The sequence below is a fragment of the Syngnathus acus genome, chromosome 3, assembly GCF_901709675.1.
Source record: "Syngnathus acus chromosome 3, fSynAcu1.2, whole genome shotgun sequence".
Classification (NCBI taxonomy): Eukaryota; Metazoa; Chordata; class Actinopteri; order Syngnathiformes; family Syngnathidae; genus Syngnathus; species Syngnathus acus.
In genome coordinates, this window is record NC_051089.1 from 3,034,172 (window position 1) to 3,053,540 (window position 19,369).

General features: G+C 41.1%; 2 protein-coding genes and 1 long non-coding RNA gene across 5 annotated transcripts in view; 2 read left to right on the forward strand and 1 right to left on the reverse strand.

The window, feature by feature from the left end:
* itfg1 (integrin alpha FG-GAP repeat containing 1) overlaps window positions 1–7,545 on the reverse strand; it is a 48,902-nt gene extending 41,357 nt beyond the window's left edge. The window contains exons 1-6 of the mRNA XM_037246576.1: window positions 7,308–7,545; window positions 7,122–7,206; window positions 6,784–6,914; window positions 6,639–6,696; window positions 6,485–6,562; window positions 6,091–6,185 (exon numbers count right to left, since the gene is read on the reverse strand). Coding sequence (XP_037102471.1) covers window positions 6,091–6,185; window positions 6,485–6,562; window positions 6,639–6,696; window positions 6,784–6,914; window positions 7,122–7,206; window positions 7,308–7,485 — 625 coding nt within the window. The 5' untranslated portion in view covers window positions 7,486–7,545. The remainder of the gene's footprint in view (window positions 1–6,090; window positions 6,186–6,484; window positions 6,563–6,638; window positions 6,697–6,783; window positions 6,915–7,121; window positions 7,207–7,307) is intronic.
* Window positions 7,546–7,998: 453 nt separating this feature from the next.
* Window positions 7,999–19,369, forward strand: part of phkb (phosphorylase kinase, beta) — a 28,323-nt gene continuing 16,952 nt past the window's right edge. For 2 of the 3 annotated variants that reach the window (XM_037246529.1, XM_037246530.1), the window contains exons 1-9: window positions 7,999–8,089; window positions 10,603–10,689; window positions 13,824–13,962; window positions 15,075–15,174; window positions 15,775–15,882; window positions 15,957–16,037; window positions 16,745–16,860; window positions 17,021–17,084; window positions 18,103–18,198. In XM_037246529.1, the coding sequence (XP_037102424.1) occupies window positions 8,026–8,089; window positions 10,603–10,689; window positions 13,824–13,962; window positions 15,075–15,174; window positions 15,775–15,882; window positions 15,957–16,037; window positions 16,745–16,860; window positions 17,021–17,084; window positions 18,103–18,198 (855 nt within the window). In that variant the 5' untranslated portion in view covers window positions 7,999–8,025. Of the gene's footprint in view, window positions 8,090–9,090; window positions 9,197–10,602; window positions 10,690–13,823; window positions 13,963–15,074; window positions 15,175–15,774; window positions 15,883–15,956; window positions 16,038–16,744; window positions 16,861–17,020; window positions 17,085–18,102; window positions 18,199–19,369 lie in introns of all 3 variants that reach the window. The other variant, XM_037246531.1, reaches the window with a different exon arrangement.
* LOC119120055 lies at window positions 18,205–19,328 on the forward strand. Its single transcript, XR_005097428.1, has 2 exons — window positions 18,205–19,028; window positions 19,159–19,328. It is a non-coding gene; the product is annotated as an uncharacterized LOC119120055 (long non-coding RNA).

Genomic DNA, 19,369 nt, shown 5'->3' on the forward strand with positions numbered 1-19,369 from the left:
AAAAAAACTCTGAGATAAAAGGAAACAAAGCGATTGAGCCGCCAGCGGGTGGCACGTTGATGAGTTTGGCCTTAATCAGCCAATCAGGCCTCTTAGGCAGAATCCAACCGTGATTGGCTGATTAGCTTCGGTGGAGTGTGCTGATCATTCGGTAAACATCCCACATTCTCGCTGCGGGGTGTCATCTGGCCAAGTTTTATCTCTGGAAAACTCTTGCCTCAACTTCTTTTGCTAAAATATCAATCATTTGGACACTTTTGCACTCACATATGTACCGTAGTTTTAAAATGTATTTGTGTGGGAGGGCTTGCGTAACGCCAGCGAAGGGGGATTCTGAGTGCTAAGTGGTATGTCGTGTCGCAGAGTAATTAAAGGCACGCTTGGTGCGAAAAGCTGGAGCCAAAGGACGTGCAAAAAGGAGTCAGTCACGCGGGAAGAGATAGCAGACGCGACATGGCCGGAAAAAAAAATGGCCTAGCAAAACAAGTCACAACAAAGCCAAGGAAGCGTCTTAATTACAAAACGAGGCCATCGACAATTACTTCATTATTTCGGCTCGCCGATGAATCTCTTGTCTGGGTGAAACTTGTCAGTAAAAGCCTCCGTGTTATTCCTGCCCAAGAAAATACTGCAACCCATTAAAAAAAGAAAAACACGGATGCTCTGCAGAGGAAAACACCAGAAAGGAAACATCGACGCCGGGCATCGATTCTCTCAGCCCGTCCATCGCTTTGCTCCCAGGCGATAGTCTATACCAGACGATCCCGACTCAACTAGCCACAAAAGCATACAACGCATTAAGCAGCAAAGTGGTTTTGTCAACATCGCCTTCCATTCTGCATCCAGGTGATAGCGGCCTGTCATTTATCTGCATCGAGTCCATCGGGGGAAAAAACAAGCACTCCGAATGTTACCAGAGCTGAAAAGATGGGCACGTGGGGAGGTAATTCTGGCTTTGACATCTCGGCGGGGGGAATCGCAGCAGACGAACGCTCCTTGAGTTATTCATAGCCGCTCAGATTTGTTAAGGGGATTGGAAGCAATTTGAGGGGCAACCTTTGACTGTTTGATTCAGGCGGCATTATGTTTCTGTATTCCATTTTTTTGCCCGTGCAGGCGAGCTGACCGGACTTGCTATTTAGATATGCGGAGAACCTCGGTGGAGAAAGTAGACCTCGGTTCTTCGAGCGGGTATCACCTTCGTGGTTGTTAGTTAAATATACACGCACAAATTTCACCACACCCAGATGTGTGTGTGACGAAAATTGGGACTTTAACTTTAACGTTGCTGGAGGTCAGGGCAGTCTATTAGCATTGAGGCAAGGCGTGGAATGAGTTAGCCGGCCGGGGATGAGTCACGCAAACCACTGGGTAAGAATGTTAAGTGAAAAATATCCAAAGTGAACCAAGTCCGGAATACGAGGTGGTGTCGTTCCACACCGCTCAAACAAACATATTGTTCAACAAAAGTTTGACTGATGACATCACAGTTGCTCAGGTAACAAGCGACTTTTTTTTCCCAGATCGAACAAAAAAGATTCTTGCCTGAATTTGGATTATTTGCCCTTGGCCAAAGTTTGCAGTCTACTGAGAGTGAGAAAAATAAAATTGTGTTCAGGTACTTGTATTAAATCTTCTGGGGATTGTGCAGAGGGGAGACCGAAAACATTCTGCAGACTGACGAAAATTTCAATTCATCTCCATCTCTGCCTCCTTTTCGTAAGCTGCCTTGCAAATGACAATGGATTTATTTAATGGCGTAAAATTATCGTCAATATGCTCATTTTTTTCTCCTGTGCGTGTAACATTCTAACATCCGTGACTCTCGCCAACATGTATAATGTCACAAGTGCCAGAAAGACACAACAGCGTGGGAGGTAAAACACACACGCACAATGTCGAGAAATGTGGATAATTATTCTGTTCACACGGCTCGGACGTACCCCCTCACACACACACACACATACACACACGCTACGGCACTAAAATAGGCAGTCACTTTATTCTGCCAAGCTTGTGCTTTCAAAGCTTCCAATTAGCAGCTTATCACAAGTGTTGGCGAGCTGCTGAGGAGGCGGGCGGATTTCATTTAGGGTTCAGCACCGTTTCGCATGTACAAGTCGGCTCGGTTCTCATGTGGAGGTTTGCGCCGGCGTGGGGACGACGCGTTTTAATTGGGCGACGTGTTGAGACGACTTCGATAGGTTGGATTTATGGTCTTGGCGCTGCGGGATTACGGTTTGGATTTAGTGGTCGGACGATCGTTCCGATGGCCTTTTAAAGCGAAACGTTAGAGAAAATAGAAAATACAAGGAGAGATAATATGGGGAGCGTTTGATACTACCTGCAAAAAAAAGGCCTTGTAGCGGTAACGGAGAAAAACAGAAGCAACGGTGCAGACAGGAGCTGACAGTCGGCACTGCGACTGCTGCATTCGTGCCTGATGTTTCCCCCACGCTGTCACCTCGCTCTTCGTCAATACAGCTCCGAGCTATTACCCGTTGTAAGAGTCCAGGTTTATGCGAAAAGAAAAAAGGGGCTTTGAAGTCCAGAGTCGGAGAATGGATGTGTACAGGGAAGGGGGGGGTAATACTTTCTGGAACCGTAATGCCCGTGAGTCGGAGATTTGCTCATGTCGAAATCAGATTTTGCTGTCACGCTGGGACTTCATGTTGCTTTGAGAAGATACGAGAAAAATAAGAGCACAAAAGAAGCAAAACAAAAGGTGCTTTCAATTCAGATTCAAATATCTTGAGAGTGTTTGGTGTATTTGTCCATGACGTCAACACAGTGGGAGATACTGTAGCCCCTCGCGGTTGGCAAGCTCAAGAATGCCACTCGCCTGATTTTCCTTCTCCATTACGAGGGACAAATGTGACCTCGGCACGTTGCCTTTGTGCGTCTGAGAGAGGTTGACAGTAATGAGAGCGCGCGAGCCGACTGAAACCGCCCGGCAAGCGCATATTTGCGCGACGCGAGCCGTCACGTCCCCTCTGCTCATCTGTCTGCATCTTTAAGCTGACCCCCTGCCCGCCGAGCTAAAGCGTGGTGGGGGTCGGCCTCTGGCATTCTAGAGGAAATGTCACAGCCTCCTTTGCGAGTGAGATGAAACTTCGCCAGGAAGAGGCGTCGCAAGGGGTGTCGCGTGGCGGGGAGTGGAATGAGACTTGCAAAAATGATTCACACACTGGACAGTCAATAAGTCGAAGATATTGAATCTGGTTCGGTTATTTTTGCTGAGTTTGCATCTTTTCCACCAAGCTATAGGTCAGTTTGGCACAGTTCGCCTTCTATGATCATATAGAAATATTGTCGTCTCATACGCAACGTCTCAATGTTTGTATTTTTGTATCGCGCGATTATTTTTCAGGCCGTCGTGTCGCGTACTGCAGTCGCACTTTTACGCCGTGCTTCTTTTTCAGAGTCAACCAGAGCAAGTAAACTAGGTGTAAATGCTCATTTTGGGTTAAAAAAAAAAACCCCACAGCCTCTTGGGAGTGATTTAATATATTAATGCCTCTTTACATGAGTGGGAAGACTTGCTGAAAACTTGCAGTGGCATGCACGGCGTCCTCCCCAGGAGGTGTGAACCTGCACAGGCTTGGCCCAATGATATGTGGCCCTGTCCTTCTGCTAAGGGAGGCAGCAGACTGTGAAACAAGATTTTCAAAAACTTGGCCTTGGCCCACAAAGTCGAGTTACTTTGGGGTCAGCGGGGGCAGAGGAGAAACTTTTTTTTAAAAAAATGTATCGGCTTGTCTCACGATTTCGCCCTGGCTGACCATGCAGTCCTTATTAATGCAGTGACAAATACAAAATCCATTTCCGCCCATTCCAAAATGTCTGACACAGCTTGGGAGAGCTTATAAAATTCATTTTACAGATTTGGAAATCGCCCCCCATGCCACCTTTCAACTGCTTTCAAAAGGCTTCACCACATCATCACGTAAATTTGAAATATTCCCGAACTGGCTACAGACAGCAACTGTATTTGCTGCTTTCATGGCACCGGAGACCTACTGGAGACCGTAAAGTTTTATATGTGAATAAAAACATAACCACCCTCATCTTTTGTAGTTGCCGCCACCTGGGCTTGGCAGGTTCGGCGGTTTTTGATTCCTCTCTCATTCAAACTGAGCTGAATACAAAACGCCACATAAACAAACAAGAGCTGCACTCGAGTTTTACTTGTGGCACTTAATAAAACAAACTAATTGATGCAGAAACACAATCTGAGCCAAAGCGCATTAAAAATTAACCACAAAGCTTCGCCGGAAGGCTCGGAGCCAACGCGAAAAAAAAAAAAAAAAAAAAAAGAGCAGACCTTTATCAACTTTGATTAATTCCTAAAACAGATTAGAAATGAATTAAAACGTGCACAGGTTAAACTGCGACTGCTCTGGGACTAAAAAGCGTGGGGTGCAAAACGATACCCGCGGTGCATATGACACCACTAAATCCTCCGTGATTACCTAAAACATGGGGATTAGTTTCCAGAGTGTTTAAAAAAACCTCGCTAAGTATGAGTGACAGCGCCGCGCTCAGCTGGCCGAGAGCAGAAGAACCAAAGAAACGTGATTTCTCCATTCAGTGGTGGAGAAAATGGCTAATTTTGTTCTTTCTTAGTAAACTAGAACATGAGTGTTTGATTCCTACTGTGAGTCTTGAGTCATTTATATTTTCGTACGACACTAAGATGATTATTATTTTTTTATAGATGTATTTTCCATAAAGTTTCTGATAAAAGCTGAGTGAAAAATCCTAAAGTTTTACAAATATTCTGTTGGTTTTTTTGGGACAGCCATATTGTGATGAATCAGTCAAACGAGCGTCCCTTTTTTTTTGCCGCATGGAGAATATTTTGACTCAGCCGCAATCATCTAAATAAACAGACATTCAAATGAGACGGCACCATAGCAATTAGCCCGAGGCTATTGTTTTTTGTTTTGTTTTTTTTTCCCCCCGAACAGCGAGCCCGGATGCTGATTCATGGTTCTGGAGTACGATTGCAGTGAGTCAGCGCTTGTGTCAGATCCAATTTTCATGCTGCGATATGCAAGAAAATAAATGGTTTTCTCGTCTTGGTGTGCTTTTTCCTGTCTTCACAAATAATTTTTCTCGCAAAATATAGCTCAATACATTGTGAGTTTTATAGTCCATCTATTCTATACATTTAAAGTTGAACTAACCAGAAAAGACGTTTAATGGTTATTACCAATTGGTATGTTTGAGTGGAACTCCAACTGTTGAGCCGCTAAAACATTATTTAATTCAAAAATATTTGTAAATGTATCGCAATAAGACAAGAACAAGGCTACAATAAAATTGCAGTCTACCGTTTTTTTCCATGTATAATGCGCAAAATGTAACTAATTTATTGTCCTAAAATCTGGGGTGCGCATTATACATGGGTACATTTTTATTTATTTATTTATTTTTTTATTTTTATTTTTTATCCGGATATCATACGGAGGCCGCCATTACAGATGCGCTTTCTTCTCTGCTGTTCACTTCAAACACGCTCCATACGAACACAATGCTCTCGTATCAGACGCTTGCTCGATCACCTGCTCGTTTGCTGTCACAATGTACCCTACACAAATCCGAAACATTTCTTCGCTATTGAGTTTGCTAGCGCATGCGCAGTGACACTGACCGGCAGAATAACATCCAGTTGTTCGCAAAGATGATCTTTTTTCTGAAATAATTTTACGTTTACGGACTTAAGTAGGAGTCAAAATTTGGGTGCGTATTATACATGGGTATAGGCTTTTTTCCAGCATCAACATGCCATTTTTAGGGTGCGTATTATACATGGGGGCGCATTATACATGGAAAAAAACGGTATTAAAAAAATATTATCATGGGTTGGTTTAAACAGAAAGCAAGACTGACAACTTATTAACACATTCCTGTAGTTCACTGAAAGTTCAGCCTGACACAAACACAAAAACACACGTGTGGTAAATCTGGCAGTGACGCGGCTTAAGCAGCAAAATCTGCTGTTTTTCCTACGAGGGTGAACAGTAATCCCGCCTTTCGAATGACACTTTACACAACCGCCGATGTCGCTAATGTCTGAAATCTTACCGGCGGTTAAGTCCTTGTTGAGGTCGATGAAGGCGTTAGCGTGAGGGATACGCATGTTGACGGGTGAACTCAGAGCGTTTTGACACACTGGATCCCTAAAAAAAGGTGGGAAGACCAAATTAGAAGCTCACCAACAATTCTTTGGAAGAAAATGTGTCACAAAAGTCTTCCGCAAAATGATCATCAGACTTTGATTGGCTCAGGTGGCGGAAGCAAAAGAAAACAATTATTTTGCTGGTCACGATAAGTCGCTAGCATATTTCAATATTTTTATATAAGATTAATAAATAGTAATTTTCTGACAATTTAAGTGAGTCGTTGTTCTGGACGGTAGATAAAAATATCTTTTCCCTCCAAAATTTTATTAGATTAAGACGACGTAAATATAAATCACCTGTTAGTTAGAGAGCAAAATTCCGTGGTCGTCGAGTCCGTGACTCCAAATATATCTGGGATCATGTCACCGTTGAAACTGCAAGAAAACATTTGTCAGCAATATAATCTTTGTGTATGAATGGAAATAATCCCATAATGTCGCTCATACTTACTCCATCACCAGAGGTTGATCCCTGAAGGTCTTATTCAACCTGAGCCAAGCAGTCATATCTGCAGAAAGCCAAACACAATTTTATCGTATTCCTCAACAAAATGTGAGAGCCCCTTCCTCGGCCAACGACTTTTGCATCCACATACCTAATGTCTCGTTGTCTCCCCAAAAGATGAAAACCGAGGATGCCATTGTGTTAATCTGAGCCGTGAGGAGAACGTCCATCTGGGAATCTCCATCATAGTCGCCGGGCACTACACTGGTGAGGACCGTGTCACTGTACACATAAACAGGGAGTTATTATATACAATTGACTTTTCTCCAGCTTGTATTTAAACACTATTTGAAGTCTGCCCATTTCCTAAAATTCCGTTAGTGCGAATTTCCAGGGTTTACTATAATGGAGTCACTCCTGGTGACTTAATCACTAAAAGTGAGATACTACAAGAGCGTTTAAAGTGAAAATCAATAAGAACACGATCACCTTGGCAAGATCCCTTTTGAGATGTACACCTTGGGCTTGAAGTAAGGTGCTTTGGAGTCAGCCAAGAAGATAACCAGCTCTGACTCTAAAATCAAACAAAGAATAAGTACAAGGTGAAGATGCAAAAATATTAAACGTAATAAATAGTGGGAGAGTATGCTGTTATGACACAGCTATTTAACATACGTTCCCTGATGATGAAGATGTCTGTCTGCTTGTCGGCGTTAAAGTCGCCAAACGCCGCAATCGTGCCGTTGTTTTCGGCACCAAACAGGTCGGTGGTGACATTCTGGAGGGCATGCGTGTGATGGTTGGCGATAAATTGGAAAAAAATAACAAAAACAGTCCTATGTGACAGGGACATCTCGCAGATAGCAGTGCTCCTTTGACAACAACACTGATCGTCTTTCGGCAAGCCGCTTTACGGCACGCAGGAAATAGCAGCGTTTTTACGTTGAACGAGGCATGGCCTGGAAAACGGTGTCGTACGTCACTTTCATAGTTTATTTAATTGTATAAAAGATCGGAAATATATGTATTAAGGTCCTGTAATTTGGTAAAATGTTGCTGTATTTTCACTTTCGTCTTTACGTCAGTGTCGTGCTCAGGTAGTTTGACAGTTGACAGCAGCAGCAAACAATCGGTTTTACGATCAGCTTAGCCGGATGTGGTAGGTTTTCTTTCAAAATAATAGTAAAAGGCGTACATTGTAATTAAATTATATTTTAAATCACGGACAAACTTTAAATTGAACAATATAAAAATAATGATATCATCATGATTAAGTATTATTTTGGTTAAAATTGACTTTATCTACACAAACAAATGGTTACTTTTATATATTTTGAAAGTGTAAGACAGAAGTTTCGTGTGCACACAAGAGAACTTGAATGCTTTTGCAACCATGGCAAGCTTGGCTGATGTCGGTTGGAAACTGCTGGAATTTAAAGCCCGATCAAAACGATCAGGTCAGATTTACAGATTTCACCTTGTCCTTGTACTACGAATTACCGCTTTCTTTATCTACGTGCGCGTGACGTTTTGTTTTTTACACGCGGCGCTTGGTTTTGCAGCAGATACACTGACTGGTCTCATGCGCGAAAGGTCAGAGGTTTCAATGTGCAACATTTGGGGACAGCTATTTTGAGACCCTCTCACCTCTTCCATAATTAAATGAACATAGTTTCGAATACGTGTTTGTATGTTGCAGAAGATGAATCTTGAGGAAGCGAGAGATTTTGCAACCAAACCACCAACAGACTGCTGGTTCATGTTACTGTACGCCCAAATAGTCCTGAATGAAATACAATAAACACTCCATGCCATCCCAAAATATGTTTGATATTTAGTAAAGTTGCTCTAAAAAAAAACAACAACTTTAACAGCAATACCACTACAATTGACAGTAATGATATGCATGTTAGTGCATCTTGAGGAACGGGAACATTTTGCAAAAAAAAAAACCTCGTCAAACAGTAGAATACTACAAACTATATCACCTTTGTCCCACCTGTCTTACAAGAGATAAGAACAATACATACATGTGTTATTGCATTATAATTACATCATTGAATTAATCAACAACAACACCCTGTTATGTATCCTAAACATCTTTACTCTGTTTTTCTACTGTTTCTGGGTTTGGAATTGGGGTTGACGGAATGTTAAAAACAATCCAACAGCGTTGCAAGAAACAAATATTTTTTTATGATTGGAATATGCAACTCAAATGAGTCCGATTGTGATGACTTGTTGCAGCGCTGTTGTATTGTTAACTTTTGAATCAAAATCTCTTTTAACACATTCTTCTGAAATTGCAATGTTGTAATGTCTTTTTTTTCTATTGTCTGTCTGTAGAAATAATTGATTGCATGCGTTCTTTATGGTAACATCATAATCATGTCATTCAATGTTAATTCATACACGTGTCCAATGTTTAATGTGTGCTACTAACTGCCTCCTGCTGTAGTTTTGTGATTTAGCTGAGAAAGAGAGAGAGAGAGACGATTGGCCTTAATTTCACCTTTTGAAAATGGCTGCGATAAAGAGGCCTCATCAGAAAGTCCAGAGACTGGGTAAGTAGAAGCAGGTTTAGAGGAATAAATCAAATTAAATAAAAACATTAAAAGAAATACATAAATAAAAATAAAAAAATAAAAAAATGCCGTGGTTCAATGGTGGACCAGCATATGGTGACAAAAGTATTGGATCAAAGTGCAGTTTTTATTATTATTATTCCTATTATATTTTATTATATATTATTTTATTATTCATACTCAAACAAATATGCTCCCAAATGTGTTTATGGGCAAGCTGTCTTGAATGGTTTGTGATGTAATAGTTTGGCTAATTTGCATGAGCCCGCCCCCACATTGAGTTTAACACATGGTTTGCCAGCCTGGCTGGGTGAACATTTACCATTTTGAAGAGACAGCTGAAATCTGACAAACCAAAAGGTAAGCAGAGCTGCGCTGAGTTTTAACTGTAGTGTATGAAGTGTTGCTGAAGTGACTGAAAATGATTTTATTTCCCCCTTCCACACATTGTAATAAAAGTTAGATTTGCCTTCCAATCCCGAAAATAACATATAATGTCTCCTTTAAGAATTTACCACAGATTAATTGATGAATTGAAATTAAATGACCAGGAGGTGTGTCCTAATACTTTTGTTATACAGAATCCAGTTACAGATAATATTTCACCAAATGCAATAGATACTGAGGAGTCAGTGACTCATTGGAATATTGGACTGAATCATTCCATGTTAGAAAGTAAAATTGGAATGTTCAACTTCTCATCTACACTCCTCAAAAGAGCTTTATCTTTCCCCTTTGTCCCCACATCCTGAAACTTTTAAGATAATGAAAATTATGCTAATTTCAGTGGGAATGTGAAATGTTCACTACCTTGTGGTGTTGACCTGGGGTCAGGTCTATTAAAATGCAAATCACCATCTTCAGACGAGTCTGAAGATGAGGGGGGAAAGAAAAGTTAGACTTGAGGGAATTCCCGGTCTACTCCCGCTGTTGGGACACTAAACTATAAAATGTCTGATTCCAAATAATGGAAAAAGAGAAATCAAATTACAATGTCTGTGCCATCCTAATTTCCATTAACTTCATTAGCTTTCAAGAATTTTTTTTATTTTGGGACGTACAGGTCTTTCTTTAAAATGATCTGTGATTGTTTTGGGAGGAAATGTTATGTATCGAAATGTGGTATCGGCGCTTGGTATCGGTATCGGTGATGACTCAAAAAATGGATATCGGTCTGAAAAAATTTGGTATCGACCATTTTCTACGACTTCAGCGACAACATCTTTGCTCAAAATCCAAAAATTGGACACCCTTTTAAGTTCCGCTATGGGGAAAAAAATGATTCTAAATTCCAACCAAAATCAACCATCCTCTCCTGTATTTTTTAGACAAAAGATACGTCCGCCACAATGGAAAATCTGTACCAATTGTGTCCTCTCTCTCAGGATCCATCTATGAGCCCCTCAAGCTGTCCATCCTCCACCGCGAGGATGAGCCCCTGTGGGAGAAGCTGGACCGCTACTACAACGCCGGTAAGTACACTTATCATCCGTCAGCATGCGAAGCGACGCCATGTAAGAGGTGCACAATGATAGCAGAGTGGGGAGGCACACAATAGCGCCACAAACTACAGCCGCGCTATTGAGTTTATGATTTCATCTGACATGTTCCTATTGTTAAGAGGTGTGTGTGTGTTTAGAGGGCCTTTCAACTAAGTGTGTTTCTGTGTGCTACAGCAGAGAAAAAGAGTCCTCCACAGGAACAGCATCGATTAAAGGCAATTTCCAGGCTAAAGTGCTTTTTCCTGTTCTGGTGGTCCATGAAACACAGAATTGGTTTTATGTGGCCAAGAAATGGCGAGGGTGTCAGCAACTTGGGGTATCCGTATGTCTAAAAGTATTTTGGATTATAGAGCCAGGTATGAATAAAATAAGATGTAAACTTCCTCGATCGAGATGATTTTGATTGGTCCGATTTGAGTTTCGTCGCGAGGCCGAATAGCCTGCCTCGATAAAAATGAAAACCCCAAAAGTCCTGCTGAACTTTATGCTGGACTATTTGGAAGTAAGAAATAAGAGATTTCATTTTTTTTTTTTTTTTGTGTGTGTCTGCTTTTTGCCAGATAGCCGTGCATATTGCATGCGTTTACTGAAACAACGGGTGGTAATTATTGTCATTCAGAGTCCAACAGGTGATCCCGTGCACGGAAATAAATTTCGGCGCCAGGCTTATTTACTCGTCGGGTCGCTGTTATAGGAAGTGGCCGTCCAATTGCGGCGCAGGGGGGGGAACAAAGCCGGCGTCGTTATCAGTAGCACCCAGACCCGGCTGCCAATATATGCTACCTGCTCACTGTCGGGCAGCGAGGCAGGAACACAATGACAAATCAAACCCGTTCTTCTTTTTGTGTGTGTGTCTTTGATTTTGTGCTGCAAAACTAGCCACAATGGCACCACTGTGACTGACTTGACACGTCGTCGTTTTAAAACTCATTTAGAAGGACTCCTTGGAGACGATGTAAATTAGTTCTGGAAGGATGTTTGACTTATCACTGAATTAGGTGGGCTTGTTATATTCTCATAAAAATGTCTTAAGAATCTATTCCCGAAATAGGAATGGGCATTTTGCCATTTTGGGGGAATTCCAGGGCAAATCCCAAACCTGAGCTGAAGCGGCTTGATGCTAATTTAAAAGGGTCAAGTCAAGTCAGAAATGTTTTTTTGCGAGGTCGCTCAAAAAACACAGATTTTCAGAAATAGGCGGACAACTATTAATTTAATTTCTATTTTTCATGCTCAATGTGTAATTAAGCTTGCCGACAGCCTGTTATTTGTGTTGTGTTATTTAAAAGTTAATTTTCCATAATATGTCCCTTCTGAAACGTTTGAGCATTGAGTCCAGCTCAGCCGGAGTCCCTTGAGAACAAAACCGCGATAATGTCATCTTGATGTTTTTCCGGAATGACCCGAGAAGAACACATCAACCAAGTCATCATGAGCAGCGTGAGGAAACACGCACACGCATAAAAAGCCGTTTGTTCTCAAAACGTCTCGCAAATGCAAATTAAAGATTTGGGGGGAGGGGATTTTGACATCCGTCAAGATAATGTGTCACTAAATCATCTGTCGGATGGTTCGGGACAGACTATTCCGTTGCACGGGGGAGCGATGAAGCGAGACGATGGGATGGGAGGGAGGGTGACAAACTAAAGACGACACCCGAGGGCAAATAAAAATAGTCCTTTGATGTTGCTGAAATTTCAATTAAAATTGCGTTGATGGATTGTGGATAGCGAGGACTTGGCTACTTGGATTTATTTATTATATTTTTACACGTGTACTCTTTATTTTAAGGAATTTACAGTAGTCTAAAATGTGGTACACTTTTAGTAAATAGTTGTATTTTGACGTGCACAGAATTTGAGTGATTTACCTGCACAATCTTTAGGGGATTTTCTTAAAAAAAATTTTTTATGGTCATGTATTTATGGAAATTTGTGGAAATGTTTTATTTTTTTTATTCTTACACTTTTAATTAATAGTCGTATTTTGACGTGCACAGATTTTTCACACTTTTAGAGGATTATTTTTACCTTTTTTTATTTTTTTCATTTTTTGTGTTCACGTGTTTATTTATTTTTTACGGTAGCACAATTTATTTGCGCTTGTGTTACTTTTGGGGTATTTATGGTTGTATCATTATAATTTGTGACAAATGGTGTATATATATATTTTTAACCTGTGCTTTTTTTAAGTGCTTTTGACCTAACCTAGTTCTTTTTTTACAGTCGATTTTTTTTTTCTCTGTTTAATCACCCTTTGAATTCTTTTTGTTGTTGCTTTTGCTGCTGTGGCATTTTCTTCCACCTCCCACGAATCCGACACAGCACAAAAGGTTCTGATGATGGATGTGCACATGCTTTCCATCAGTTAATCCATGCGTAGAGGGTTGAATTAAACGCCTTCTATACTTTTTGGGTGAGAACATATGTTCATCCGTCAAGTGTCTCAGCTGCTCTAAATCCGTCACCATCTCTGACTGTGTAACAAATGACCGGCAGAATGGATGTGGCCTGCCATTCGTGGCGCCTAATGTGCTGAAGAAAAATGACATGATCTCCCCCGATAGATTAGTCACCTCTGCCGTCGCACTACCGCCATGCGTGTGCGTGTGTAAAATATACGAATGGCTATGTCAGAGGCTTGGGTGGGCACATATTTCTGCATACGTTGGTGTAAGCCAAGTCAAATTTAAAATTGTAAAATGTTCTGTGTTATTTTACATAAATCACTTCTGTCAAAAACAAATGCTCATATAAATAAACAAATAATTTTTTTATGCTATTTTATGTCTGTACAGCGACCTTGAGTGCCTTGAAAGGCGCCTTATAAATAAAATGTACTATTATTATTATTATTAAATAAATAGATAAATAAATAAATAAATAAATAAATAGGGAATATTTATATTATATTTATAATAATATGGCACACTGTATTTGCACTCGAGCCATGCGTTGTCTAACGGTTCCTTGAACTTGAGGAATATTCAGCGAGCCTCGCTCATTAGCTTTTCTACCCACACGTTGCTTGAAGGGCAGGACTCGAGTTGAAGATGTGGGTTGCGTAAAGCACATTCATGCATGTTTCATCTTTTCTCTTGCCAGTCAAGACCACCATACTCAACTACCAAAGTCCCACCACTGGGCTCTTCCCCGTGAAGATCTGCTCCACTTGTAACGAGGCCAAGGTGCGGGACTCCTTGTACTGTGCGGCGGCAGCTTGGGCGCTGTCCTTAGCCTACCGGTCAGTATCAGCATGTGGCTCATAACCGAAATTTATTTCCAACGTGACTGTAAAAGACAGACGAGATTTGATCGGCTATTTAAGTCGAAACAGATGAGGATGAAAACAAACTAAAAGAGCGACGAGGACTGTAGGACAGTGAGTGAAGACGTGATGAAGAAAGGGAAGAGGAGAAGAAAAAAAAAATCAAGGGAGATGGGAGGGGATGGACGTTAAAAATAGAGACTTGCACTGCTGTGTGAACCGGCGGCGGATCGCGGCCATCAGTCACGGTTGCCTCCTATTAGATCTGTCACTGGGATTTCATTAAGATAATTCTCATCTGACAGCCTCGGAGAATAGTGTTACTTTCTCATGCGCGTGTGTGTGTGTGTCACACGATAACTTGATTTCATTCAGTCAGTTCAATTGCATTAAAATGAACAGAGGCCATGTTCTGCTGTCATCCAGAGGCTCTGAAGCGCCAACGATATCTGATAAATGAGCATGTACTCTCTTACTAGCCACAACATTAGGTACACGTACACAATTGAAATTGTCAGTATGACTCGTCTCGCCTTTCCCCACATGGGATATACTGTAGCGTTAATTCTCACAATTTATAATTGCCTATATTCATGGTTTTAAATATATATGCTGATTTAAACTCAGACTTACTCCTGACTCAATGTGGATGTTGAGTTTCAATTCATCCAAGTTGAACAACTTACCGTATTTTCCGCACTAAAAACCTCCAATTTTCTCAAAAGCCGACAGTGCGCCTTATAATCCGGAGCACCTTATATATGGACCAATATGGATTCGTGGATGAGGACTAACTTATTAAAGTAAGCTTTACGTGTTTATTTTGTGTTGTGTGATATTAACGTTTGAGCAACGTTGAGTTATTGATATATTGTTATTGTTTTCACTATTTCGAGTGTTACTATATTGTGATTGCATTCACGTTTGAGCAACGTTGAGTTATTTATTCTATGCGCCTTATAATCCGGTGCGCCTTATATCTGGACAAAGTTTTAAAATGGGCCATTCATTGAAGGTGCGCCTTATAATCCGGTGCGCCTTATAGTGCGGAAAATACGGTACTGTAAATTTGTTATTTTGGACTATAGACGCATCGATGACGACATGGGGCGCACCCACGAATTGGAGCACTCGGCCATCAAGTGCATGAGAGGAATCCTCTACTGCTACATGAGGCAAGCTCATAAGGTCGGTGCCATTACAAATCCTTATATTATTATTGGACATTATTATTTTATTTTAGTTGTATTATTTTTGTATTTTATTTTGATAATATTTTATATTTATTATTTATTTCTTATTTTTATATTGGACATTCCCTGTCAATCATCACAACTGCATTTTAAAATGATGTGACTGTCCAATATCTCAGACTTCTCTTCTGAGCTAGAACTAGTTAAAAATTGGAGTCGGTGGAAAAGGGCAAAATACGCAGTTGGAGCGAAAAAAAAAAAGATGGAGGATTAGAAAGTGGCTGCTCTCATGATGGTGCGAGGCAGCAAGAGGGGAAACAAATGAGGTAAAAGTGGGACAAAGGCCCAATTATTTATAACTCTGTGTGACAGAGGGAACGGCTGGCGGCCCAGCTGTGATTCCATGTCGTCGCTACCCACACACTCGACCCAACACATATTGTACTCATGTATTATACGCTCCCCCAAGTGGCTGCTTTCCACTCGCAAAATTTCAAATCATAACCCGCATAGGAATTTGACACATTTTATTTTTGGTGTAAAACACGACACAGTACAAAATCCATTCCCTTCACCGAAATCCCTTTTTGTTTAGGTGGAGCAGTTCAAGCAGGACCCCAGCCCCTCCAAGTGTCTGCACTCCATGTTTAACTTGCACACGGGCGACGAGATCCACACCTACGACCAGTACCACCACCTGCAGGTCATTTGAGTTCAATATGAAATGGAACGGCGGAGCTTTTGAATGTAGAAATGTGGTTTGTGTGCTTTCCGCAGATTGACGCCGTTTCCCTGTTCCTGCTCTACCTGGTGGAGATGATCTGCTCCGGCCTGCAGATAATCTACAACACGGACGAAGTAGGTGCTAGTCAGGTTGCAGGAAGCCATTTTATTAGTGGAGCCCAAAACAAGACCTTCACTGCTTTCTCCTGCAGCTTTGTCACTTTAGATTACGTCTCCAATCGTTCAAGTACACACACAAACACACACACCTGCACGTGCACTAACACAAACACACACTTTGCAATGATTCTCTTCTTTTGCGTTTATTGTTATTTTTTTGGGCAGTTCACTTATTTGATGAATTTTCTACCTCCTGGTACCGACTCCACTTGGCTCTGGTACTATTCCTTGTACCTTTGCTTTCATTTTGGTAGATGGCATCTGCACCGTAGGCACTGGAAGACTCACTATGTTATTGTGTGTGAGATCAAATTAATCTATTTTAACCTGTTCTGACTTTGTGAATTATTCCTACTGTGCAAAGTAGCTGTTATCACGATTAACCATTCGCCCATGTATGACTGTGAATATTTTTAGAATCTTTGTCTTTCTATTGTGCAAGACGTCATTCATCATTAGCGAGGAGCGATCATTTTAATTAGACGACAATATCGGCAGACGTTGGATTATTTGCAATTGCTTCATTTATTTTTAGTATGAAAGGCGGTGTTGTCAAATTTCAGTTCAGGGGTCACCTTCATTCAAAGTTGATCACAAGTGGGTGGGACCGGTTTTATTTGTGGCTTAACAACAATTCTGTTGTCTCGTCTTATGTTTTGCAGGTGTCCTTCATCCAGAACCTGGTTTTCTGCGTGGAAAGAGCCTACAGGGTGCCCGACTACGGCATGTGGGAACGAGGCAGCAAGTATAACAACGGCAGCACCGAGCTGCATTCAAGGTCGGTCACATTTAACAAAACATTTCAGCTCAACCGAGTTTTTATTTTTTAAGGTTACTGAATTTCAGTCCTCTTTAATCCTGCTTTTTTACGCTTACAGAATCCAGGGACAAAATGAATGTAATCACAATTATTAAGTGTACAATTCAAATGTGTGCAGCTCCGTGGGCCTGGCCAAGGCTGCTCTGGAGGCCATCAATGGATTTAACCTTTTTGGAAACCAGGTAATGCACAAATGTACGATATCAGAATCAGAATATAATTTTCTGCACATGCAGAAAAAGGACTCCATAAATGGCTTTCGTGTTCATCATGTCTATCGATGCTGATTTCCCAATCGACTGACTCACAGCAGCGGACGCTATTATCACGTTTCACTGCGGCGTGTGAATTTGTCATTTTCCCTCTGTCTTTGTGTGACATGAATGTGAGGCGAGGTGTTCATTTTTTTTCCTTTGGTGAACTTTTCCCATCGTGATAAAAATTGATCGGAGGCAAGAGCGTGAGAAACGTCCTCTTATTATGTTTAAAATTGCTGATCTTTGAGCACGCTGGAACGAGATAATATGATATGTGACTACTTACTTTACCTAACTCTGTATTTAAATGTGTGTATAGAATATTGGAGATGACAAACCATTTATTAACCCATTGATGGATATTGCCGTCAACGGGAATTCTATTTTTTGAATGGGAATTTAGAAGAAAGCAATCAAATTGATCAATAGGTACATTTATGAATACATCACATCTAAACTAACCGCGAGGATAAGTGGGTCGCAAAACGTTTGAATGGAATTTTAAGCTGCACTTTGCCCACCCTTGGTCTAAATGGTCGGCTTCAAGCACTTTTTTTTTTTCCGCCCTCAATCAACAGAGCTGACCCACAATCCCTTGCACTTTGCACACCTCGACCATTTGACTAAAAGCCCTCTCCGTCCAACACTCGGTTTTTTTCAGAGGGAAGTAGAAAATAGACCATGTAGGCAATAATCATCCATAATACATTTGTGCTTACATTAGAAAATGCTTAGCAGGTGGATGCTTTTTTTTTTTTTTTTTTTTTTGGTACTTCAAAACGATTGGAGTACCCGCTAAGTAAAAAAACAACACTAGTGAGGCCTTTAAGTGCATGGGATGTTTGGAATGATGGGATGACTCCTGACACGTTGTTGTTGGAGCACTCCCACGCCGCACTTGATGTTGCTTAGTATTTAAACGTAGTTGTGCGCGTGTGTTCAGGGTTGCTCCTGGTCGGTGATCTTCGTGGATCTGGACGCCCACAACCGAAACAGGCAAACGTTGTGCTCCCTGCTTCCTCGAGAGTCACGCTCTCATGTGAGTGTACCCGCACCGACGTCCGTGTGGGAGGAAAAATAGATGTTAGTTGTCATTGTCATATAAGGTGATGGTTATTATGGATAACTGGCAAGAACTGGAGGCATCATATTAATCGTTCTGTGTGCCATTTATTTAGTCTGTGGATTATTTGAGCCATTTTTGTTCTATCATTTGTGTTCCCCGGACTATTTTTTTGACTTTGTGGATTATTTATCGTCATCATATTTATTTCTATTGCGCACGCTAAAAATAAGCCATAATTCTTTCGGAATTATTTCTGTTTTTTTTTCTTTATTTTTATTGTGCTAGTTGGCGTTTTATATTTGTCACAAAAATAAATGATCAGAAATATATTCTTACTTCAATTTCATAAGTGAACCTTTAAATCTGTATTAATTATAAAATACAGGGAAAGAAAATGACTCCTGGGTCTGTTTCAAATGAAAAGGATTTTTAATACGAGATTGGTGTGAGTGTGGAGGAGCACTGATAAGAAACCAAGGATGGAAGTAGCCAATGTGGGAGGGGGAAGGGGGGGCTGTGGATTTAACAACTAAGCGGACTTTGTGGAGATACGGGTGGTCTCCAGGGGGCTATTAATTAGCAGATGTTCAACTTAGCTGATAAACTTTTTTTCCACCCTCCCGAGATGAATCCTGGTGCATTTGAGCACTGAATGGACTCTAAAAAGCTGAAGTGCTTCCTCTCGGAGGCGTCCTCACTTCCCTTTTCGGAGCAGCTGTGATCTTAATCCCCTCTTCATCTTCTTCATCCTCTTCCCTGCCGTCAGACTTGGAATAGATGCCTCCTGACGACAGTGAGAAGAGGTTAATTGCGCACATCAGACAAATGTCAAGCGGCGGGTGTTCGGGACTTGGCATCGTGCCGAAGTGTTCAAAAATGAAAATTGAAGAAGAAACAAGCCACCAAATAACTAAAATATCAATATGACATCAGGACCCTTGGCCTGTGACGGAGGATTGGAATTCAATACTCCATTTGGCGACACACTCGACCACCCGCCTCGGATACGGAAAGCCACGACCTAACTGGGAGAGCTGTGAACTTTTTATTTGGATTTTTTTTTTTTACTCTGGTGATAATTCGTAGTTGCTTAGAAACAGGTTTTCAAAATTATACAGTACAGTCCACAACTTGTCGTGTAATA